The sequence below is a fragment of the Ammodytes marinus genome (assembly GCF_949987685.1).
Source record: "Ammodytes marinus genome assembly, chromosome: 9".
In the NCBI taxonomy this organism is placed as follows: Eukaryota; Metazoa; Chordata; class Actinopteri; order Uranoscopiformes; family Ammodytidae; genus Ammodytes; species Ammodytes marinus.
Genome location: NC_137213.1, coordinates 4,040,702 through 4,066,161, shown reverse-complemented (window position 1 = coordinate 4,066,161; position 25,460 = coordinate 4,040,702). Strand labels below are relative to the sequence as shown.

Here is a 25,460-nt window from a genome sequence, read left to right as displayed (position 1 = left end):
TCAAACAGATCGCACATATCCTTACAACGGAAAGGACCAGAGACATGAATAAATCCATTTATTTACGGCGTTACGTTGTGATATCGTGTGAATAAAGACCAACTATATTTAGCTTTACCTGCCTCTGCCGTAAAGGCAATACCTGTCGTGAAATTATAGGGGGGAGGCGGGGCGTGCCGGTCGCAGAATACCACTTTTGGGACTGGCATTACCATTACTGAACGGCTCAAGCCATGGTATGGCAGTGGTCGCCGTGACACTGCCAAATGTCGGAAAACTATCTCGACGCACCTGGAAAAAACTATGCGTCACTTCTGAATTTGTGTAAAGTGAAATCAAAAAATCAAAACCTGATTATTAAAAACCTTCTAGACACAGTCCGTTTGATGTGTATGCTTTGCTTCGGATGGAAGAATGTTTTAGCCGTGGAATACTTACTGACTTTAGTTGCCACCACAGTGATATTGTGTTGGACGGTAGTCTCTCTGTCCAGGTAATCATTAGTGGAAATGGTCCCTTCAACAGTGTCAATATCAAAACAGCTGTCAGACTCTGTGAGCCATTCCAAAGAATACCTGTAGACACAGAGAGGGAACAAGTTACATCAGAGGACCCAGGCTTGAAACTATCCCTGCGTTCCAATCCCCATTCTTACCTGCTATTTAGTAGATAGAAAGATAGAAAAAGATATAGGAAGTCCCAATACATGTGGTCAGATTTAGCATGCTTAAAAATACCCGGATGCCCTACCAGGGCCATCATGCAAGCTGAAATTAAGGGAGGGCACAAAAAGAGGAGGGACCATCCTACACCAAGTTTTTCATTTTTTTTCATTTAACTTTTATTTATCCTCTTTACCCTCATTTTCAATGGTGTCGAGTAGCCTATGCAAGAAAAAAACCTTCATAATTATGCAGTTCAGATGAATCGTAAAATTATGCCTTTAATGCTGGGGTATATGATTTCTGTTTGGTTAAAGTTAACATGAGCTGACACTTTGACCAATCAGAGCGAGGCTCCGATTCTCTGTTCTTATTGGCTGTTGGGACTGTCCATTCACTTTGGCACAACTTTGTTGGTGTAGAGCGTGTCAGGGAGGGACCATAGGGGAGGGACCAAAGAGAACAAGTGGAGCGGTTAAAGCTCCCATATTATACACTTTTCGGTACTATTATACACCATATTATATGGTCTTAGTGGTCCCTATTACCTTTTTCTTTAATTGTTTGCTGAAAAAAACTTTCAGATAATTTATTGTACTATGCTGATGTTCAGTTAATCTCACAATGGCCTATTTTTTTAAAAGAGCTGCAGCTCCCCTCGTAAATATACAATCTTTGAGCTGCCCCCGCCCCCTGTCCGGAAGCGAAGCCAGATACGCCTTGCCCTCTGTCTGTCAGGGCCGTAGACCAATAAGAAATAGGGGTGTGGGCTGCATAGTGGAAGCTTCTGGCTTTCCAGTTTGTGAGGTCAGAAAAGGGGAAAATTCTGACTGGAGTATATTGGGGGGGAGAGGTGGGGGTTTCAGAAAGGGGGAGAGTGAGAACAGGAGAGATTGTTATTTTTTTATATATTTTGGCAGTCTCTAGGCACACCGTGGACCCATGGATATGTTAGAACACATTTAAAAAGTGCATTTAGCATAATATGTGACCTTTAAGGTATTTGGATTTGAATCTCTATCCTAACTGCCATTTTCTCCCCAAATCCTCCACCCCAGTTTTAATATTGCTCCCTACGAAATAATGACTTCATTCATTGTTACCTGACAGCACTGCTGCTGGCGTCCAGGTCGTGAGCCGTGACCGAGGCGATGATGGTTCCTGGGGGCGTGTCCTCATAGACGTCCATAGAGTAGGATGGCTTGGTGAAGACAGGAGGCTCGTCTATGTCCAGCACAGTCACCCTGACCGTGGCCGAGTCCCTAAAGGGCCCCAGGTGGAGGAAGCGCGGGTCCAGCTGGATGTTGGACGCCTCCACTTTGAAGGTGTAAGACTTCTTGGTCTCGTAGTCAAGGGTCTGCCAACGCATAATAATAAAGTTAGGTTTAAGTTTCTTTATTCGTCCATTTACACAGGGCACAGTCATTTTTCTTTTTGCCAATCCCCTCTCAACTTCGGAGGGGGTCAGAGGGTAGTGTCAGCCACAATGCCCCTGGAGCAGTTTTGGGTTAAGTGTCTTGCTCAAGGACACACTGGTAGAGATGGTGGGCACCGTAGATGTAATACCATCCACCACTTGTTTTACTACTAACACCCTCCTGTCTTTTTAGCTGGATCATTCATGTAATATAATTTCAACCTTCCTATTTCTTTAAGGTATTTATGTATTTTATTGTGTTCCAAAATCCTTATTTTGTTAATAAAGGTGTATTAATCATCCAGCACAGAAGGAATATTTCAGCCTTCTACCAAAAGATATCAATGGATATTATAATTTTTTCAAAAGAATAAAAAATAAACTGTCTAATATTTTAGCTAAAGAATGAATCATTTTGTTATAACGGGTAGTTTACAATGGTGGATGAAAGTTGTTATCAGTCATTATCGTTAGAATGTAGAGAGGTCTAGATGTTATATAAACTAAATGTTATATTTATGAATATTTATTTTTAATCAGATTTTTGTAAAAGCGTATTGAGACACCCAACTTTAATGTAATTTATTGTTTTTTTTTCCTAATTTAGACCAGGTTTACAGAGGCTTTAAGGAAGCATCCAAACAACATAAATCACTGACTTATCCATCTCACTGCCTGCTCCAACAGATGAGCTGCTATCTAAACCAAACACAGTTACATTCACTCCCATGTTGATTGGCACGGTGCAGTGCAGCACCAAGAACACCTCATCAGGAAATGTAACTGTGGCTGACCTCCCTGACACGAACGCCCAGCCAAGAACACATTATGAACATTCACACACAAAGCTGAACATATTCCTTTCTGGCAATTCAAACACCCAGATAATGCCCAGATAACCTGCCTTATTGTTGCAAAACAAACCCTGAGATATTAATTCTTCACAGGAGAGACTTCAAAGGGCGGCATATATGGCTATTGATGTGCAATCACTTTGATGAATGAACCACTCACAGATTGATTCGGACACAGAGGATGGGTCGATTTCCATTCTTCCCTATGCTTATCCGTTTCCGAATGAACAAAACAAAGACGCCAGGAGACAAGCCACTTTGATATGTAAATGCACCGCTAACTGTTCCACGATACATTCATATACAGTACATATCACACTCAAATAGTCTCATAATTCTGAAGCTTATTCACATTCCTGAGCTCCACTGCTGTTCTGTACTGTATATCAGAATTTAGACCAGAGGGACCTTTTTGCGTCAGTGCAGATTTCTACCTACTTCAAGTGGAGGACTTTTCTTAAAGACTACAGTCCCGGACAAAAGTCTTGTCACTTATCTATTTTGCAGAAACAACAGCTTATAACCTGACTTTTAATTAATCCATTGGTTTTAGAAATGGCTCATATGAAAGCTAAAACCCTCCCAAATTATGTTTAATAAACTAAAATAAATTTGCTTCACTGAAGTAATATTGATTATTTAATGAACACAGAAAGGTCAGATGTTGGCAGGACAAAAGTGTTGTCGCCTACAGAGAGTAATGTGAAAATGTAACAAATAATTTACTTCAAATACAAAAATATATTGCATAACATCAGTGAATTAAGTAGTGGTGCTGTGCACTTTGAGAGGAAAATTTTAAGGCAAAATCCGAGGAATTTTGTGTGAACTACTTTTTTCTGTGTACTAGGCCTACTTATTTTTGGAATAATTTGGAGAACCTGAGTCAGATGAATGAAATGAAGCTATTGAAGAAATAGCACATGAATTTACCATAAAAAATATTAATATAAAATAGAATATTATTTAAATACACATCCACAAAGTTGTAATATTTCTATATTATTTTCTTTTCTTTAAAGAAACCACTTAACTTTACATGAAGAACTCTGTTGTCCAGCTTTCTTTTTTTTCACAGATGAGGGTGAAATAGGCTATAGAATATACACAGTAGCCTACATGGGCAACTGAGGGCATTTTTTCCAAATGTTTTTAAATAAACTCAATAATGTCCAAATCATTAAATCATAGTCTGTTTCTGACATCAGAATACTGAGGAAACTTTAAAAAAATTAAAAACACGGGGGCGTCCTTAGCTCAGTTGGTAGGGCTCCCCCCCCCCCAGGCCTTGGCCCAGCAGCAGACCCGGGTTCGATTCCGGCCCGCGGTCGTTCTCTACGTGTCACTCTCCTCTCTGCCCCATTTCACCTCTGTCTCTTTTATCAATAAAAAAAGCATAAAAAAATGCCCCCAAAAAAATTAAAAACATGGTTCAGTGACAGTAGGCCTATTTCTCCTCTCCTCTCTGCCTGTATGTCACTGCTATAGGGAGGAGGGTCTGCCACACTAGTCTCAGTCAGCAGCGCTACTTGCATTATTTTATGATTTGTGGCAAACTAAGCTGAACGATTAGAAGACAGAAGAGTGCTGTGCTTCTCTGGACTGACAGAACAGATTAAAATATCGCGTGTTCACGTTGAATGCAGGTGGACAGGTGAAGCCTACTCATTGTACAATGTTGGGCTTTATAACTTATGTTTTATTTCACTTACTTAGTAACAACCAGCGTAATTCACGTCTTTTCTGGTCCGAACGTTATTAGCGTATTTAACCGAAAAGCTTGTCCGCCTATACGACGGCGCTGGTGACTGGGCTGGCCAGTCCTGGAGCACTTTGATCTTCTTCGCCTTCAGGAACTTTTATGTATAGATGGAAGTATGCGATGGAGCACCACCCTGCTGCAAAGTTTGACCCCTTTTATGGTTGGGAATGTAAGAGGTAGCTAATTAGGGGGCCAAGCCCGAGTAGGGTCTGGGACCGCGTTTTGCAGAGCAACGCGGTTCCATAGCCCTGCTGGGCAGGGAACCCTATTGTTTTTGCTGGGATTATTATTCTTCCACCCGTAAAAGTGGTGCTGCAGCCCAAACCGTAAAGGGTTGGGACATGCCACTTGCATCACTAGATCCAGGTCCATGCCTGGTACGCAGACTAAAAAATTCAGACATGCCGGCCACTAGGTGGCGCTACAAAAAAAGGAAAACGTGTATAACTTCCACACCGAAAGTCCGACAGTCAAAAACTTTATATCCACAGATGCCCACAAGTCAGCTGAATCTTTTGAGATAGGCCACGCCCATTTGCGTATATATAGTTTTTCGCTACATCGCAAAAACTGTGTCAGTCACCAAAACATACTCCTCCTACAGTTTTCGCCCAATTTGGACCAAACCAAAAGCATTATACTCTACCGACTCCCACGAGCAAAAGTTGGTCAAATAATTTTTCTACGACCATCGGAAGACCAAACGCTAGCGCTTTAAAGATTCGATTTTTCGATATTGAACATTTCTTCTTCTTTTTATTTAAAATGGTGCTGCAGCCCAAACCGTAAAGGGTTGGGACATGCCACTTGCATGACTAGATCCAGGTCCGTGCCTGGTACGCAGACAAAAAAATTCAGACATGCCGACCATTAGGTGGCGCTACAACAAAGGAAAATGTGTTTTGGGCTATAACTTCCGCACCGAAAGTCCGACAGTCAAACACTTTATATCCACAGATGCACACAAGTCAGCTGCATCTTTTGACTTAGGCCACGGCCATTTGCGTATATATAGATTTTTCGCTACACTGCAAAAACTGTGTCAGTCACCAAAACATACTCCTCCTACAGTTTTTGCCCGATTTGGACCAAACCAAAAGCATTATGCTCTACCGACTCCCACGAGCAAAAGTTGTATAAAGAATTGTTCTACGACCATCGGAAGACCAAACGGTAGCGCTTTAAAGATTAGCCGATTAGCTTCCTTGTAATACCTTGTACGTAAGTGATCATAAATCCAAAACTATACATCGGGTTAAGACAACATTTTAGAAATATGGTCGTACTGTCTGAACAAACATCCTCAAATTTTTCTTGAAAAATTCGCCAAAAGGGGGTGCAAAAAACACAAAAAGTATACATCTCCTTATCCACTTGAGCATCTTTTTCTGCAATTTTTTTGCCGTTTGGTCTATAACTCCCAAACCGAACATCCCACGTTCAAAAACTTTACATCCCCGGATTCCGTGAAGCGAGGGGCCGGCGCCGCGGACGACGACGCCCGATCCCGAGTCGCGTGGGAGGCTTGGCCCCCGTTCACAACTGCTCGCAGTTCTAGTTCTTCTTGATATTTTAGGCTATTGATATTGCCTTCCACCCTGCAAATATGCACACCCCCATACTGGATGTAACCCCAGACCATGATTTTTCCGCCACCAAACTTAACTGTTTTATTGGTGAGTCTCGGATCCATGCAGGCTCCAGTAGGTCTCCTGCAATATTTGCGGTGGCTGTGAAGGAATTTAACCGAAGATTCATCTGAGAAATCCACCTTCTGCCACTTTTCTAGCATCCATCCTTTCACATGTTTTTTAAATTGCCTTTTGGTAAGTGCTGGTTTATGGGCACTGATTCGACCAGGAAGGTGGATTTCTCAGATGAATCTTCAGTTGAATTACATCACATGGTTGCTCCATCGCATACTTCCATCTCTACATCAAAGTTCCTCAAGGCGATGCTCCAGGACTGGCCAGCCCAGTCACCAGACATGAACATCATTGAGCATGTAGAGCAGGTAGAATGAAAGAGGAAGCTTGGAAGACCAAAACAAAGAATCTTGATGAACTCTGGGAGGCATGTAAGACTGCTTTCTTTGCTATTCCTGATGACTTCATCAATAAATTGTATGAATCATTGTCAAACCGCATGGATGCAGTCCTTCAAGCTCATGGAAGTCATATAAGATATTAAATATGGATCTCTCAGCACCACTACTTAATTCACTGATGTTATGCAACATATTTTTGTATTTGAAGTAAATTATTTGTTACATTTTCACATTACTCTCTGTAGGCGACAACACTTTTGTCCTGCCAACATCTGACCTTTCTGTGTTCATTAAATGATCAATATTTCTTCAGTGAAGCAAATTTATTTTAGTTTATTAAACATAATTTGGGGGGGTTTTAGCTTTCATATGAGCCATTTCTAAAACCAATGGATTAATTAAAAGTCAGGTTATAAGATGTTGTTTCTACAAAATGGATAAGTGACACGACTTTTGTCCAGGACTGTATAGTGTCAGGCCATTGTGTTGTAAAAAATACTACGGGGGACGTTTGAAAGCTGAGAGAAAAGCATCATTATTTGCAAACCCAACCACACATATACCATGCGTTCCGAATAGCTGAAGGTATGGGTATTGGAACGCAGGGATAATATCCAGCCTACACAAACACACCTGAATTACATCCACTCACTCCTGACAGCCTCGTGGGAAAGAGACATATTGTCGTTTCTCACAAACACCCACCTGTCAATCACATATATTGATAGATATGTCATGGCTCACGGCATGGTCCATCTGCTCTGTTTGTTGTCTGTTTTCCCATGTTCGTCTCTTCCTCCTATTTCTCCCCCTGTCTGTGATGCATGTGGGCGTGGCTAAACCTCTATTGCAGGCTGCACCAGGTGAAGCTCATTCCCACAATCGAACTCTCCCTTTAAAGCCTCTGGATTTCCAGTAATTCGCCGCCTGATCGTACTTCCAGCGGGAGCGGTTTTTAGCTGTAGATGTTGTTGATGATGTCCTGTTTTGTTCTCTCATGTTCCTAGCTTGTGTAGCTAAACCCTCCTTGCAGTGTTTCCCCTAGAATTTTTTTTAGGCCCGGTGGTAAGAGCTGATAAAGAGTATGCGCGCCGAGTGCGTACCAAATTTCTAGAAGAAATTGACCAAAACGAACCCCATTTGGGATGAGCCTCTTTTGACAACCTGTTAAAAATGAGGGCATAGGGTTATACTTTCACATTCATAAGTACATTTGTACATGTGGTGTTTCTCACAGGATTTAGATCAGGATAGATGCTGCTGGGTGAGAATGGACCTTCTAGGGGGGTCTGGGGGCATCCCCCTGCAGAAGAAACCTTATCCTTTTAAAGTTAAATACATCAATCTGGTGCACTTTGAGAGGTGAAATCTGTTTAATTCTGTGCTCTGTAAACAACTGTCATATGTCCTGCCTATAACTATTTTCTGTAATAATTTGGAGACACAAGCCACGTAAACTATTGAAGAAAAACACGTGGATTTCAATAAAAAAAACAATAAACACTAAGATCTAATATAGACAGGTCCTGTCTAGTACTCATTTCTGGAATAATCTGAATCACCTCACCTTGAAGCTAGCCTACTGAAACATTTTTTTATTTATTTTTTATGAAAATAGCTTTGTTGAAAATTAATTAATTAACATAGGCTACACATCATGATTAGCCTATCAACATGTGTGCTACATAAGGCAACTTCCCTATTCCGACCATTATATTTCATCTAGCCTATTTCTCAATTTAAAACATAAAAATAAAGCCTAGCATTGAAAATACAAAAAAATAAAGCTTGTAGGCCTACTATGGCCTGCTGTTTTCAAGATAACGTAACAGTTAAAACAATAAATAAATTAATATGTCCCCTGAAAATAAATGAATGCTTTTCTGAGAAGAATGCCAAAGGCAGTAGCAATGAGGCACTTCTCTAAACTTACTGAAACGAGTGCATGCCGTTTTTTTCAGCGCTGTCTCTGCTGTTGATACAGATTGGTTGTGTTGCCACGGCGACGTAGCGATTTTAACTTTCTAAGTTTTGCTCAGCACTTTTTCCTGTTCAACGTCCCTGTTACTGAGTCCTTAGTCTGGCATGACCACTTCCGCCAGCGTCTATTCGCTTGCGTCGAAAAGCTACGCTGCCCTGACGCAGCCCCCTCCTATTCCGGTTGCTGGCTTTCCCCTATTGTGATCCCCCTCAAATTCGGAAACAATTCGCTCACAGTCAACCCGTGTGCTTATGTGCAGCGCGCTCTCTCTCTCACACACACACACACACACACACACACACACACACACAGGGTGTGAGAAGTCACATTACTGTAGACAGAAATAAAGTGTGGCGATACTTCGGGATAATAATATTGGCGGCGGCGGTCCGGGATGCATCCTAGCTTAGCCTAGCTGTCCAACTTCATTGTACAACTACCCCCGGGCAGAAATACCCTCATAAACTCTGGAAAATGAAGCGTGGGGGTTTGAATTGAGCACCGGACCTTATAACCAGCTAGATTAAGATCCGCCGTTCCCTTTCTTTGGTGAATTAGGGACTAAGCAGCGGTGTTTTAGCGACGGGGAAAGATTCCAACGGCTTCCACTACCACCTAGCAACTCTTACGGCTACTTGCTGCAGTTGGTGTAGCGCTCACAACGTCAAAACCCTGTTCTGCCTGTAAACAGACGGACTACGGCTCTGACTACAGCGATAGGAGGTGGTGACATAAGTTCTCGAATGCTAAAAATTCTACTCGACCGCCGTAGCCGTCCTCTCAACCGCCGATGATAATGTTACCAGAGATAACACTACGTGGGTGGCTAGTTAACTCCGGTTAAGTTATCCCGTGAGCTCCTCGGGGGCTAAAGTGTATGGTGTCTTGACATGCTGGTTAGAAAGCAACACACTATGTATATTCCTTTTGTCTTTAATAGTTTTTGTGTGGCGTTTGCGGGTTTAGCCATTTCTCTGACAGTCTCTGGACGTGAAGACGTTCCATCAAAATAAGTCCCCCCCCGGCACTATTTTGCAGGACACCGCTGCTGCTTCCCGGGGTTAGCCCCGCCCTAGATGATTGTGATTGGTTTAAACAAATACAAACAGGCTAGCCCAGTTTCCCCCGGTTTCCCCACCCGAATAGACGGCTCTAAACAGAGTGCTTCCAGACCCTACTACTTGCTGTAGTTTGGTCTGGCTTTGCGAGACTACTGAGTCCTTAATATCTCCATAGAGTAGGCGCTGGTTTTATTTTCGCCACTAGTTCAACGTTTTCTTGCTAGTCATGCTCCTGCTCATTGGCTTCCGTGTCTAACAAGTGTGCACCGAATGCACACGCGCATCGCGCCGCGCGCAGAACACAGACACACGCAGACACACAGATCAGCTGATGGGATGACAGGCGCACACGAGGGATAGACCGACAGTGCCGCGCAGACGCTCGCAAATGATTATTACGGAATCAATGATTTATTTTTTATTTATTTTTAAGTCAGGCTGCTGTTGGCCTGGCGGGGGGTCCCGTTGGCCTGGCGGGCCCGCCAGGCCTGTATAATGGTAGGGGAAACACTGCTCCTTGTGTTTTTTCTGTCACAGTTTGCTCCTGTCATTCCACCTGCCTGCTTGCTACGTTACCTGCTTGCCTGCTGTTCCTGTCTACCTCGTGCCTGCCTGTCGCCAGTCCCAGTCTATCAATAAATATTATTGATAGACTGGGACTATTCACCTGGCGAGACACCCCAGGTGAATAGGGATTTTTTTTAACTTATAGATATCATCATGAAACTTTGCCAGTTGATTACTGACACTAACACAATTAGTTTTTGTATTACATGTTTTTCTTTAATATTTTATTAAATATGCAAATATGGCAATATTTAACCAATTATGTGTAAATTTGGGTCATTTTTCGAGAAAACAATCGAGATGTTGGATAAAGCCAGAGTTAAAATCTCTATTTTATTTTAATCACATATTAGTTTCTAAAGTTTTTACACAACAGATTTTGGATACAGCCTTTTTTCATTTAATAAATCAAAAAATACTATGTACATGTCTTATAAATGCATTTAGGCATGTTTTTAGGAGGAAAATGTATCATAAATCAGACAATTAACAATATATTAACAACTCCTTCTGTAAAAACCTTTAAAATAGTGCTATGAATGATTATAGAAAGTTTGGTTGATGTCAGTGGTCTAGAAGTTGAGATATCTTTCTCAGAGTATTGGAAAAAGCTCATTTTGAGAAAACGGCCGTTAAAGATAAAAACGTGAATTCTGCTGATAATCACTGATTATAGCTAGAGTAATTTATTGAATTAGGCCCTACACCCCTCAATGCCATATAGGCCTACCACTGCTTAACATATATAAACCATAGCATAGTAACATTTACATCCACATGCTAATTTAAACGTGATTCATTCATTATTAGCCACTGTCTGTCAACCTGCTCTGGAGTCGGCACAGACGCTCTCTCTCCCCACCATCTCCCCTCTGATCGTCTGACAGTCTGTGTCTCTCCGACGTGATCGGCGTGATTTACATGTCTTTAACACTTCTCCCCTTCAAATGGCGATCATGTAATGTCCGTAGCCAATTGATTAAGTATTTGTTTTGTGTTGGTTTGGCATATTTTCAACGTTTTTCCTATTTTATTTTGTGATTTTCGAGCTACCCGCGGCTAGCATCACGTGATGCCTTTTAGCGAATCACATCGTCAGAAATGTGCATTAGCCAATGAGGTCGCGTTCCTAGCATTGAATCCCTCCTCACACTTTCACGATTGGTTACTGATACAAAGGAAATGACCATATTTGGATCCGATAACGTTGCACTTGAGATTCAGAGCTTTCCAACAGTACCATGGTTATTATGATTCATACAGCGGTCGCGGTGCTGTATGTTACGTTAGAATGCTCACTTTTGACGAATTTAGGAGCAAAATACAGACGCAAGCGGTCAAAGTTTAGTAAAATAAACACCTAAAACGTATATTTTGGACCTTTTATCCATACTAGTATGAAAGAAGACATGTTATAGAAGCTAAATAGACACAAATCTCAAAATTGACCAGTGCTTCAAAAAACTATGTTTTTGCCTGCCGTGTCTCGCCTTAAAGCTCCGATATTATGCACTTTTCTGTACATTTTATACGGTCTAAGTAGTCCCTAATACTTTTTTTTAGATGTTTGCTGAAAAACCCGTTCAGATCATTTATTGTAGCAAGCCTCTATACCCTGATTTTCCATTTATCTCAGGATGATCTATTTTGGTATCTGCAGCCTGCAGTCGTGCTGGGCTCTCCCACTTGGTATATGCCCTCCCACCGTCTCTCCCGTGATTGGATACTAGAGAGACACTGCGGAGTGTAGAACAGTGTTTTATATACTATCTATGGTTTACCCGCATGTGAGATGTCTAACGCAGGAGCTCAGCCATACTTTGAACAGTTTGACTAGACCGATCCTTGTCTACATGAAAGACTATGTTCATACAGATGCACTGACAGCCACAAGCTAATATAAATGACATGTTCACAATCAAAATGCAGCAAAAGCAGGATGCTACAGCGAGGCTACTTGGGGAGCTAATGGCTACAAATAACACTCAGAAGATTTAAAACCATTGAATATATTAGCTTCAAAGTTTGATTTCTATAGGAATAGCTTCCTATCCTTTGTCTTGTTAAAATCGATGCTATATAAGATTGCAATGGGTAAGCAAAGTTAGTGTAATATGGGCAGAAGTGGGATGCCACTGCAAAACTACTTGTGATCATCCCAAAGGGAGGGCTTAGCAAGCGAATAATTTTACAATCTAACCATGAGATGGGACCAAAATACACCTTTATCACACACTGCATCTTTAAGGAGCTTCCATCTTGAACAAATATGACTAAGTGTGAAGTATTTAAAAATAAGAGGTTAATATACAAATAACTTTTGTTCAGATTGGAATGTTTGAACACGCAACACAAACAAACCAGCTAAATACTGTAGCCAGCCTTTACTTATCTCTCATTTCTAATCTTTCTGTGTGCCCCGCGACTATCCCTCTAAACTCATTACACTAAGCAACTCCGCTTAGACAGGATGATTGCCTGACATACTGCAGACAAGCCTAATAGAATGATGGAGACACTGACGGTAAGACATACAAAACGAAGAGGGCCAAAACTATCTCACTCTCATTAAGTTTCAAACAGCCATGCTACTGAGGAATGAAGTGTCTCCCAACGGACCTGAAATTGGTCTTCTTGTGACCTGACCCATGATTAAAGAGGAGAGAATTAAAACCTGTCTTGGATCAATACAAATCACTCTGTGATTCAGTTGGGCTGACACATAGACTTGTAGGGTTAAGTGAAGGGTAGAGGGCTGATTGGCAGGCCAGGGAGCCAGGGAGGATATAAGTGTTTGGCATCTTGCCACGGACAGAAGAGTGTAGAGGAAAGGTTTGGAGAGAGAGAGAGCAGTTGGCCAGAGATTAATGTCTGATAGAGCTGCAATATGCTTTTATACTTATATGCTTTTATTCACTTTAGAAAAAAACAGTGAATATTTTATCAACCTGCGTGTTTATGTCAAAATATTTCCCTCACGTCCCTGGGACTTCACGCAGACATGGTCATCAATAAGCATTGTGGATGTTTAGTTTAGTGTAGTTTATTTCGATTCACAAAGATACACAACTTTACCGAAAAGGTGTAGGTTGAATAATTTGCTTATTGCACCTATACCCCTTTTGACGTGATATCCTGTATATTTTCTATACGCATATTACATGCAAAGTTATGAAACAAAACAAAATATATCCACATTCATATCCACAGTGCCATACATGCCTCGCTTTTATATGTGTTAAGAATCTTCTTTTCATATAGAGAAGCTGTTAAGATAAGGCCAGCAGCAACAGAATATAACTCACTTAACAATGACCACAGAAATTGCTCAAAGTAATTAAGAGCAAAGCGAGGCATTCAAAACAAAGTTAATCTCAGAATTGTGTGTTTTTAATCTGTAGATTTGCTGTGTCCTTTGGCTGCCTCTTCAAACCTGACCTAATGCATGTTGGCCGCTGTACATCAGTGTCTGGCTGGATTCCAAAATCTTGCCTTGCTTAATGTCACACTGAGACTTAGTTAATCCTTAAATACCAAACCAATTCTCATGCCCAAGAAACGGTGTATCACACCTGCATTATTGGATTTGATTTTAGCAACTTGGCTTGGGGGCAGCTCAACGAGCATGCATATAATGACAAATTGACATATATGTATATGTATGTAGTGCATCCGGAAAGTATTCTAAAAAGTCTTATACAACTGAATTCAAGCAAGCATGGCCACTTATGTGCATTTTGGGGCCTCAAGGATTTAAGATATATATTTAGAGAAGACCCCAAAACTTGGAAAAATTCCAAAAAGTGCTTACCTACAGTATATTTATGAATAAAAAGTTAAGCCTGTGAATTACAAACCTGGCATGTCAACTTTCAGAGTCTCACCACTCACTGTATCTTTCAGAAGTTACTATTGTTCCCCCACAATACATATATCTTTTAAAGGTCTTCTGTTGGACAGAAAACAATCTGTCCACTCACCATAACACTACAAATCGGTTAATCGACAATGTCAAAAAAGCCATAAAATATGTTCAGTTTTGAAAAACATTTCGGTCAAATGCTTCATGATGATGAATGATGTCAAATGCGTCAACTTCTTTTTTTTAATTGCTCAACAACTGCACCTTTGCGTTAAAAACGGGAGGCAGGGACATAATGTCAGCACTGAGTCATAGATTTCTTGGCTTGTCTCGGATCTAAAATAGGATATGTAGCTGGCAAAGTTTTGTGCTAAGTAAGTAGCTGTTATGTCAGTTCCAATTTAGAGGACATTCTCAAATAAAAGCCACCACAGCACTCTGATGTAAGACTGCTAGATGTGATGTGACATGTGCACTGTGTTCTCTGTGGGTTTGCATGTGAGTTTGATATGAGGTAGTGAAAAGAAGACTTATTTTGGAAAAGCCCTTTGTTGAGATCTGATTTCCCATTGAAACCTTTTATGAGGAGTTAAAATCTGTGAAACTACAGTAATGGTTTGTTCATCGGAAATGTGTAATTTCTCAGTCAGAGTTGCCTTACAAGCCATGGAACTACATGTTTTTCGTGACATATTTAGCGAAGTAGCGCAGTGTTAAAAATATCCATGAAACTGTGATGTATTCATTCTTAAATAAATTAGCTACACAGCGTATAGGAAATGTACCCCAACTGTGTAGTAAAAAATAACTTATTTTCAAAAATCCTCAATTTTAAATATGCTTTGGAGACCACCTTGTGGGATAGCCTGGACCGCCCGCCTACTACTTCCACTCAATTTTCATTTCCCTTCAGTAGTCAGTCTGGGTGTGCAGTACTGTATATTCTTAGGTTTTCTCCGGACAGATTTCTGCCGGTCCAATCAGCGAACAGAAGGAGTGGCTCAGAAGCCGGCGCATGACATGGTTGGTTGGCAGATCCAGAGTGGCACTGGGCAGATCCAATAGTTTTAAACTTCAACAGACACCCGCCTTCAAGTGAGTTAACGTTTGTCAATTGAACGATTCCAGACCTTCTGTACAAATGAAATGAAGTATGATGGTCTGGTAGAACCAGGCTACTTGTGGGATACAATCATAAACCTTCTCCAAATCTACGAATCGCATGTAGACAGGTGGGCTAAACTACCATGCTCCCTTAAAAATCTGCGACAGGGTAAAAGGTTGGTACGCTGTTCCACAACTCCCCAATTTAAAAAATAAAAAGGGGCGTTCTGAGCAGCATTTCAACATCCTCAATGTCTCTGCCAAGGTGATAGAAATGGGTTCAGGATTTATCAAAGCACTCCTCTCTCTCCAACATCACCAGTTGAATTCTGGGCAATAACACTGTCCTTCTTCCTTTGATGCCACCTTAAAGACATTCTACATAGCCTCTCCAAACTCCTTCCCACACCCTGGATTTTGCTTAAGTGACTGCTGTCGATGTGGCCATTTTTGCCTGGCGATTTCTCTCTGTAGAGTAATAAGTCCTCTGTGCTAACCAAGCCAGAAAGGCCCCCTACTTCTTCTTGACGGCCCCCTTAACTGCTTGTGTCCACCAGCAAGTTCTTGGTTTGCCGCCGAGATAGGCAGCTTTTGACCACAGCTCCTAACAGCTGCTTCCACATTAGAGGTTTTGAAAAGGGGCCATTCTGACTCCTCTCAAATGCAGGAGAAACTCTTCTCAAGGCGAGAGTTGAAGCTCTTCTGCCGTTCCTGGCAAACCCCTACCACCCAAATGGCTTACCAGGTCTGTCCAGCAGCTTCCTCCTCCATCTGACCCAACTCACCATCAGATAGTGATCAGTTGACAGATCAGCCCCTCTGTTAACCCACTGTTCAGAACATAAGGCTGGCAACACAGTCAATTATTGACCTTTGACCCAAGGTGCTCCACCTTTCCCAAAAAGGCTGAATACTCTGAGCTGTGAGGTGCATACACAAACAAAAGTCAGAGTTTTCCTCTCTGCAACTCTTAATGGGATTGAGGTGACCCTCTCATCCACCAGTACAAACTCCAATTGTACAACTGTCCAAAAACCCCTACTATATGGTAAACAGAGATGGGACCCCCTTTATTTGGGTTTTGTTCCATTTTGTTCCAATCCTGTACCTCACATCCTCTCAGAAAATTAAGCGAGACCGTTTTTCCCCAAAATTAACTAAATAACTTTCCATATGCTGGTGTATGTTGTTCAAGTCCAAACCATCTGTTACGGGCACGTTAAGGGTCCTTGCTCCTGTTTGTATTCCCTTTGTTTACTAGAGCTGATTGTTGACATGCTGTAGCTATGCTTATGAGTGTTATGTTAGTGACCACACTTCCCAGCACCTTAGCGCCAGGGTGTGACATGCAGGTGCACATGGACTGCTAGATGATTGGCAGCAGCCGTGCAGCTTGGAGAGAAATGTTTGACACAGGCACCTACAGATGACACGAGAAGGATCTGCGCTTGGGAAGCTAGCTCGCGTCAGTGAACAGTTCTTAATTTTTAAGCTTTCACAACTACACTGAATGATCTCTCTTCACCATCACACTACTGAACATCAGATTGTTCGACTGGACTGTCGGCTCAGTGGAGCGGCATCATAGATCATGATGCATATCAGTGTTTCCCCCAGCGCTATATGGCTAAGGCGGCCACCTTAGCAACGCAAGGCCCCGCCTTGGCTACCTAACGACAAAAAAAAATGTAATTAAAAATGTATTCTTTATTTTTAGTGCTGCACAATTAATGTACTAGCAAGTGCGATGTATGCTTGTGCATGGTCACTTACTGCGCGAAAGGCCGCGACTTGCGGTAAATAAATGTACGCTTGTGTGTCTCCAAGCATTTCCCTATCAGCTGCTCTGTGTATGTCTGCAGCTCCACGGCTCTGTGAGCGACCGTGCCGCGCTGCACGTGACTATATGGCATGTCCGCGGGAGAGTCAACGAGCAGAAGCAAGCCATCATTGAACTAGTGGCGAAAATAAACTCAGTGCAGTTCTATAGGGATATTTAGCTGAACAGAAATAAGTGCTGTGCAAAGCTAGACTAGTTTAAGACTCAACATCACCGTGGCAATACACCCTATCTATCAGCTTAGACAACGCAGAGAAAAGACTGATGAATGCATGAGAGTGATGGCCCAGCAAAGTTTCAGTAAGTTTACAGAAGTGCCACACTGTTACTGTCTTTGAAATGCATTTAGTCATTTTAAGGGGAAAACACATTGTATTGGTATATTAAACTTTTAAGTTATTTGTAAAACAGCAACTTTCAATGCTGCTTTATTTTTCTGTTTTAAATTGGGAGATAAATGTTCCAAAACGACCAATAACCTCTATATTTAAAAATAAATCAAGCAAGTAGGCTAATAATAGCCATTAATGAAATAAAGGCTATCGCAACACAGTAGGCCTATTGTCCACAATAATCGCAAAGCCCCCCATCCAAAAAGGAAAGTTGAATTTGCACTTTGATGTGCATACACATGTTAAGAGTATGGTCAATTATTTGTATTTAGTGTGTCTGCATAGTATTGCACCAAAACAGTAGAAGTTTTCTTTAATTGTATTTTTTACTGTCTGCATACAAAATGTGTACCTGCACATAGCAAACAAAATTGCACAACTCTAAGTTCAGTGTCAGTTGTATTTTTGTATTCAAATAAACAATTTCTTTAGTGCGCATTGGCGTCTTTGAGCAAAATACCCCCAAAATCCTCGGTGTGGCGCTTCGTGCTGCGCCTCCTGTTCCCATGGCAGCGACCACCTTGACTAAGTAATTTCCTGGGGGAAACACTGCATATTAAGATATCCAGCCCCCACCTTATATGCAATATGTAAAGCAGCTACTGTGCAGCTGATGAGTCAATGTACCTTTTTTAGGACTACAACTCCCTCTTGACTTTGGCCATCAGAGATGATGTCAAACATGTTGCCCTCATCCCCTGGAACAATGGCATAATCCACCTCTGCATTGCTGCCAGCATCAATATCGTGGGCTCTGATCCGACCCACTGCTGAGCCAACTGACGCTGACTCTGGCACCCGCAGATTGAAAATACCTTCCAGGAAGACAAAGGAGAAGAGAATTAAAAGCTATTAAAGCATAGTGCACAATGCCATTTCAGGGGTGGGTGATATGCTTACATTTGCAGAGCCTGCAGTTAGTTTACAAATCATATTTTCTTTAAATGTAATTGTCAGTATCGTAATAATTATATAATCAAAAATCAAAACAAACAGACACCTGAACCAAACGTAATATGAACATGTTATTAATATAGAATAGGTTTGTGATTACAACTGTTGGGCCCTGCTGCTGTAAACAACAACAACAACAACAACAACAACAGTGAAACAGTAACTTTTCAGGAAGCTTTCTTACTTAATTCTTCAACCTGTGTCTTTGTTGTAGGAGACATGAATGCTGACATTTCTGATATGAACTCTCTATTTGCTAATCACCTAATGCGTTTTTTCTCTAATGCTGGTTTAAAACCCTCAAGCAAGGTGCTTTTGCCTACTAATAGTTTTTCCTACATCAGTGTGGCATGGCATACCTACCTGATGGTTGGATCACTGTGCATGTACATTTGACGCCCATGCCTCTTTGGATGCCATGGAGATTCATTATGATTTTGCCATACTTGCATTAACACAGGAAGATTAGATTGGTCTTAATTAAGCACAGAAGATGTCCAGAATCATTTCATTAAAGCTGATGGGTTGCTGGGAAACATTGCTTTGCCTAAAGATGCCTTAAAATGTTGCGATATTAATTGTAAGGATTCACAACATAGTAAAGGTTGATGTATTTTATACAAATCAATTGTGGAATCACCTCATAATGCCAGTAGGCCTTTATATAAATTCCAGCATATGGCGTATAATATCAAGTCTGGCTGGAACAAGCTTGTGGAAGAGCTTCAATGTCAAAGCTAGGAGTGCTTTTAAAGCCTGGATAGAGTCTGGTAGAGATAGACAGGGATCTTTATTTAAACAGAAGAAACGTGCAAATGCACATTTTAAATACGCAGTTAGATATATTAAAAGGAGTGATAACATGAAGTACAGTTTCAAAAAGAACAAGTAGACTGATTGTTTTAATCCATGAGGAAAACCAATCAATAACTTATTTACATATCCATACAAACAAGTAAATAAGACATGGTTGAGAATGTCTTACTCTTAGTGAAGCGCGGTGGGTTGTCGTTGACATCTCCGAGGGTGATGTTAATTGTGGTGGTGGAGGCCAGTCCCCCCAACTGACCCCCCATGTCCTTGGCCTGGAGAAGGACCTGATACTCCCCTTTCACCTCGCGGTCCATGTTGGCTAGAGCTGTCCTGATCACGCCTGAAGCAGGAGGTTGAAGCGGGTGTTCATTATGTATTTCAACCATATTTATACATACATATAAACACAGAGAGACACACCTAGTATACTCTCCCCTTTCCCCCAGTATAAGACTAACCTTTACCAGGCCAGCCTTTTACAGTATTTTTCTTATAAACCCTTAGACCCGGTATGAGACTTATTGTCAATTATGCCTTGTTTCCCTTTTAAACTGTTCATTTTAGTAGATTATTCGCTTGATTTTATTGTCATCTAAATCAAAAGTTGAGTCAAAGTTTTTTATTGACAGTTCTGATATATGCAAGACGTCGTACATCAGAATCAAAATGGCGTTTATCTCTGGCCCACGGTGCAATAGGAACGATAAAAAAAGAAAAAATATAGAGTAGAATAAGATAAACACAACCTAAACAATTAGATAAATTCTAAATACTAAGTCATGCAAAGGAATTTTTGTACAATATAAAACAGTATGTATAAAATAGAATAGAAAGTAAAAAGTAGATAAGTTAAATTAAAATGTGCAATGTGATGAAAAATATTTAATATGTGCAATATGCAGTCAACTGGATGCAATTCTGTTCATTTTTAACAATTTGTCTGCCTGTCTCTTGCTCTTTATTCTTATTGTCTCTTAATTGTAATTTCTAATGTCTAATCTCGATGTTTTAAAGCAATTTGAATTGGCTTGTGTCTGAATTGTGCTTTATACATAAACTTGCTTGAAAAAGTGCTTCCATGTATTGTGTTGTCCACTCACCTGTCTTGGGGTCGACAGAGAAGTATGGCTGGCCGTGAATGATGCTGTAGACGATGCGCGCGCTGTTGCCATATGTGGGGTCATCTGCATCTGACGCGGTCACCCTTGTCACATAGGTTCCTAATCAAACACACACACACATGTTGTGTTTAGGTTTCATGTCTGAAAATCACAAGTTCATTACTTTGTTATATCAGGAAAACGTTTTTTTTTTCTTTTTCTTTTTTATATATCAATATATTTTCATGACAAAAAAAACAAAAGGTTATTTTCTTGATTAAATTGTTGAGATAACAAGTATGAATAATTACTATTTTGATGTGAAACAGGAACGCAGCAGGCAATCTATTTAACCACCGGTGCTCATGGAATGGAATAAAGTGTATAAAAACATGTGCTAACGGGATTTCACCTGCACAAAGGAAAACCCTGTTTAAGCTGATAAACTAACAGGTGCACACTGAGGATTGCGTGTTGATAACACACGCTTCCCTTAGTACTTTGCCTTAATGCTTCATGTTCAAATGTATCATATCATATGATGCTTGATGCTTGATAAATATAAACACACACACATCTTGATCTAAAAAATCCTTAATAAATAATGTCATTAATAAAATGTATGTCCTGAGTTCGGATCTTGATGCAGACTTTTAGTAGCCTGGTCCAACCAGACCATTGTACTTCATTTCATTTGTACAGAAGGTCTGGAACTCCCCTATTGGCAAACGTTCACTCACTTGGAGGCGAGTGTCTGTTGAAGTTTGAAACTATTGGATCTTCCCAGTGCCACTCTGGATCTGCCAACCAATCGCATAACGTTTGGTCGTGACGTATGTCATGAGCCGGCTTCTGACGGTGCGTTCCAGTTGTACAGGGAACTCGGAAATTTCCGACTTCACTACATATTGTAGTCTATGGATCTACCGGTACCTGGCAACGCTAACTTGCTAGAGCCTAACGTTTAGTTATTTGGATGAGAAAGGTTGTAGGCATCCATACTTTCGCAAGCAGATGCACTGGAACACAGACAGGTCGGAACTCGGTACTGCCAAGTCGGAAATTTCCGAGTTCCGAGTATAAAGGAACACAGCATTCAACTGAAACTGGCGCCCGACGTCATCGTTCTCAGCCACTCGATCTGTTCGCTGATTGGACACTCAGAAATCTGTTCGAGCAGGAACCCGCTAATACACCCCAGCCCCAGACTGACTACTGAAGGGAAAATTTAATTTATGGGGGCGGAAGTAGGTAGATGGGCGGAGCCAGGCTACAATTTTACACTGTGTGCAAACATTTTAGACAAGTTGTATTTTTGAGGATTAATTTTATTATTGAACAACTACAGTGCTCGCGTTCAATCCAAAATGTTAAAGAACCTAAACCTGAATGTTTACGAAAGAAAAAGTGAGGTTTTGTCTTTCTTACGAGAATATATATATGTTTTGCTATTATTAGGCAACTATTAGTATGCAGAACTATTCTGCAACTAAATAAAAAAACTAAAATGTTCCCATCTCACTTGTTTATTTTCATCTGTTAAAGTGAGAATAATAAAACAACTCAAAATTTACAAATAAAAATGTCCGACATGTCAAAAAAAAAAATCAGTGACCAATATAGCCACCCTTCTTTTCAATAACTGTCACAAGCCTTCCATTCATGGAGTTTGTCAGTTTCTTGATCTGTTGACGATCAACTTTTTGTGCAGCAGCAACCACAGCCTCCCAGACACTGTTCCGAGAGGTGTACTGATTTCCTTCACTGTAAATATCCCGTTTAAGCAGGGCCCACAGGTTCTCAATAGGGTTTAAGTCAGGTGAAGGGGGTCATGCCATTATTTTTTCATCCTTAAGGTCTTTACTGACTAGCTATGCAATTGAGTACTTCGATGCATGTGATGGAGCATTGTCCTGCATAAAAAGCATGGTCTTCTTGAAAGATGCAGACTTTTTCCTGTACCACTGCTTGAAGAAAGTATCTTCTAGAAACTGGCAGTAGGTTTGGGAGTTGATTTTGAGGCCATCTTCAACCCGAAAAAGGTCCAACTAGCTCATCTTTAAAGTCAACTATTAGTATCTTTAAAGATGAGCTAGTTGGACCTTTTCCGGTTGAAGATGGCCTCCAAAGCATTACATTTGTCTTTGCGCTTACTGTCACTCGCTCTCCATCCAAACACGAAAACCAGTCATAACCACTCTAAACCCTCATTCCGATCTGCTTTAACATGTTTGCACCCGTTATCATTTGCGAATTGAATCTCAATTGGTCACATGCAATACTCCCACAAACCAAACGTGAACATTTGTAGAATGCTTGTGCAGTTTAGCCCTCTTTATTTAGGATCTTAGTAGATCAACCCATTACCCCTGAACCACACATCCTGCATCTGACTTTTTTAGTTTCAAGATTTCCCGGTTTGTCTCTTTCAAAATAAAACTTCCGACAAGCGAAAATGTGAAGAAAATGTCCTCCATACAATGTCCTACATTTCCCATATTGCAACTTAATAGCATTTATCCTCTGACGACATTAGACTTATGTAACTAATGGTAACTACTAGTAATCATTTTCACCGGATCAGTAGGTAAACATAGCTTTTTGTGGAAAATTGGTGGATTGCCCCTTTAAGACACTGCACAGAGCTGCACAGCTACAATTTCAAAGCCATCTCATATCAACCCATATCAGCCCTTAACACAAACAGAAAAAATTAACCTGCTCAATATGAGGCTCATAAGAACATCTAAGAAACTGAAGGAGACAACAGAATAATTTTGATCATCATGGATACTTCCATAGCTAATCCACCATTCAGTTTATGGCTGCATTTCACCCCAACAGAGGCATACCCGGGTCAAGCGTGTGTTCTCTCAGAGCACTTTGGCCCTCAGCTAAAGCATTAACAGCTTAATGCCTTAAGACCTTGACTGTTAAATTACCTCTCAGCAATGGTATTTAGCAGACAGATGGGCTACTAAGTCTGGCTTAGGGAGCTGTGTGTGGGTGCATGTTTGTCTGTGTGTGTGTGTGTGTGTGTGTGTGTGTGTGTGTGTGTGTGTGTGTGTGTGTGTGTGTGATCGTGTGTGTGTGTGATCAGCAGCTACAACTTAATATGTCCAAGCTGACTGCAAAGTGAACCTTAAGAACCGAGCTGATCCGTGAAGCTTCAGACAATAAAATTAATTGTGCGGATGTCAGTTAATTTTAAGTTTAGTCCAACAAACCATAACCAAAGGACAATTCATTTTTGGACAATGCCTGCTGTCAAATTAACTTTTTGTAAAATTCAGTGAATATCTCCTCACGGTCCTCTACCAGTCTGTACTGTGTGTGCAATCTGGTGTTTTACAAAGCCTAGGCTCTGTAAACTGGTATGTAGACAAAGGACATGTAAAATGTTTTCCTTCTGCTTGCAAGTTTCGGCTAATAGACACATTCACGGTGCGGCTGTGTGTAGACTCCCGCAAATGAAACAACAGATTTAAACCTGGTATTATCATTTAATCTGTATCCTGATTCAGGCCTTTTGTATTTACACCTGGTAACATGAAGCACTTGTTATCTTGATTGTGTTTGCATTGTGATCACATCTCAATATGCAAATAGGTTAGGCAGGTGGCCAATTTGCAGCGTCTTGGATTAAGGGAAGCAATGCCATGGTGTTTAGATCTTTTAATTTTTACAAAGCACACAGAAGGCATCCTGCATCAACACTATTCACTATTCATATTTTAATTTAGTATTACCGTAAACATCTGGTTAATGATTGACTTCTTTATGATTTTCTCTACTTACGACATCTATTGCAGTATGTCCGTCCTGGAAGAGGGATCCCTTACTCTGTCAACTCTCCCTGAGGTTTCTCAATTTTTTTAATCCCGATAAAGGGTTTTTTACTGGGAGTGTTTTCTCAGCCGATCTAAGGGTCTCAGGGCAGGGTGTCGTACTGTATGGAATGTAAAGCCCACTGAGGCAAATGTCTTTTTGTGATATTGGGCTATACAAATAAAAATTATTGGTGTGAATGCTGAAAGCATTCACAGCTTTAATATTCTGCGTATTTATTCTTATTATTATTATTATTATTATTATTATTATTATTCCGTACGTTCTTTGGCCTTCAATAACTTCAACATACTTCAACCTTCATACAACTTCCACATATCAATATTTTCAGCTCTTCAAGGGCTTTCATGGGCCATTTCAACATTTTCAAAAAAATTCATAATTTCATATTTATTCAACGTTTTATGAAAAATATTCAGATCCCAGCCACTCATTCATACTTATTCCCACAAACTTCATATACACCTTCAATTGTTCAGCTATTTCAGGACATTAATCTGTATGATTCAGAATTTTTTGCTACACTGCAAAATTTCAAATAAATTCAACTTTTATGAATTTTAATATTTCATGCAGAATTATGATCGTTCCTACTCATTCATACTTCATCGTAGAAACTCCATTCAAAGTTTGTCCTGTTCGTCTTGCACAGGAGCATACTTTCATAATTCACAATTTTTTCATAAAATGTATAACTTCAGAGATATTAAAGGTTTAATAAACAAACAATCTCTCCATGCAAATGAATAGGGAAGGATCCAAACTCGAAGAGTTTGGACATGACGCCAAACCTATCTGCTCATTCATACGTCATCCTAGAAACATGATTCTAACATATAAATATTCAGCTGACTTCCCTCTTTCATAATCTTAAACAGTTTTTTCAACAAATGTTTAGTTTTCTCATGAGACAGCCTTGTTTGAAGGCACGCAAACTCAAAATCAAACAGTGAGTGGATGGAGCTACACTCCATGATCGGATGTCAAATGAACTCCATTTTCAACTTGCTGGCCTAACCAAATTGTTTACAATACAGACCCAAATGTCACAGTGAATATTAATTGGAATCTTCTCATTCTCACGGTACCATCATTTTTTCTGTCAGACAAACGGTTTGCGTGTGAGAGGCAGAAGTTCGGGCTTAGCGTTCATTTAAAACCTCTGTCTGTGTGACAGGGGATTTGGGGACACAAG

General features: G+C 40.6%; 1 protein-coding gene across 1 annotated transcript in view; it reads right to left on the bottom strand.

The window, feature by feature from the left end:
- LOC307256062 (cadherin-12-like) overlaps nucleotides 1-25,460 on the bottom strand; it is a gene marked incomplete at both ends in the record, with an annotated part of 87,935 nt that overhangs the window by 22,111 nt on the left and 40,364 nt on the right. Inside the window, 5 exons of the mRNA XM_080034928.1 lie at nucleotides 439-575; nucleotides 1,766-2,019; nucleotides 18,177-18,364; nucleotides 19,489-19,656; nucleotides 20,417-20,536. Coding sequence (XP_079891054.1) covers nucleotides 439-575; nucleotides 1,766-2,019; nucleotides 18,177-18,364; nucleotides 19,489-19,656; nucleotides 20,417-20,536 — 867 coding nt within the window. The remainder of the gene's footprint in view (nucleotides 1-438; nucleotides 576-1,765; nucleotides 2,020-18,176; nucleotides 18,365-19,488; nucleotides 19,657-20,416; nucleotides 20,537-25,460) is intronic.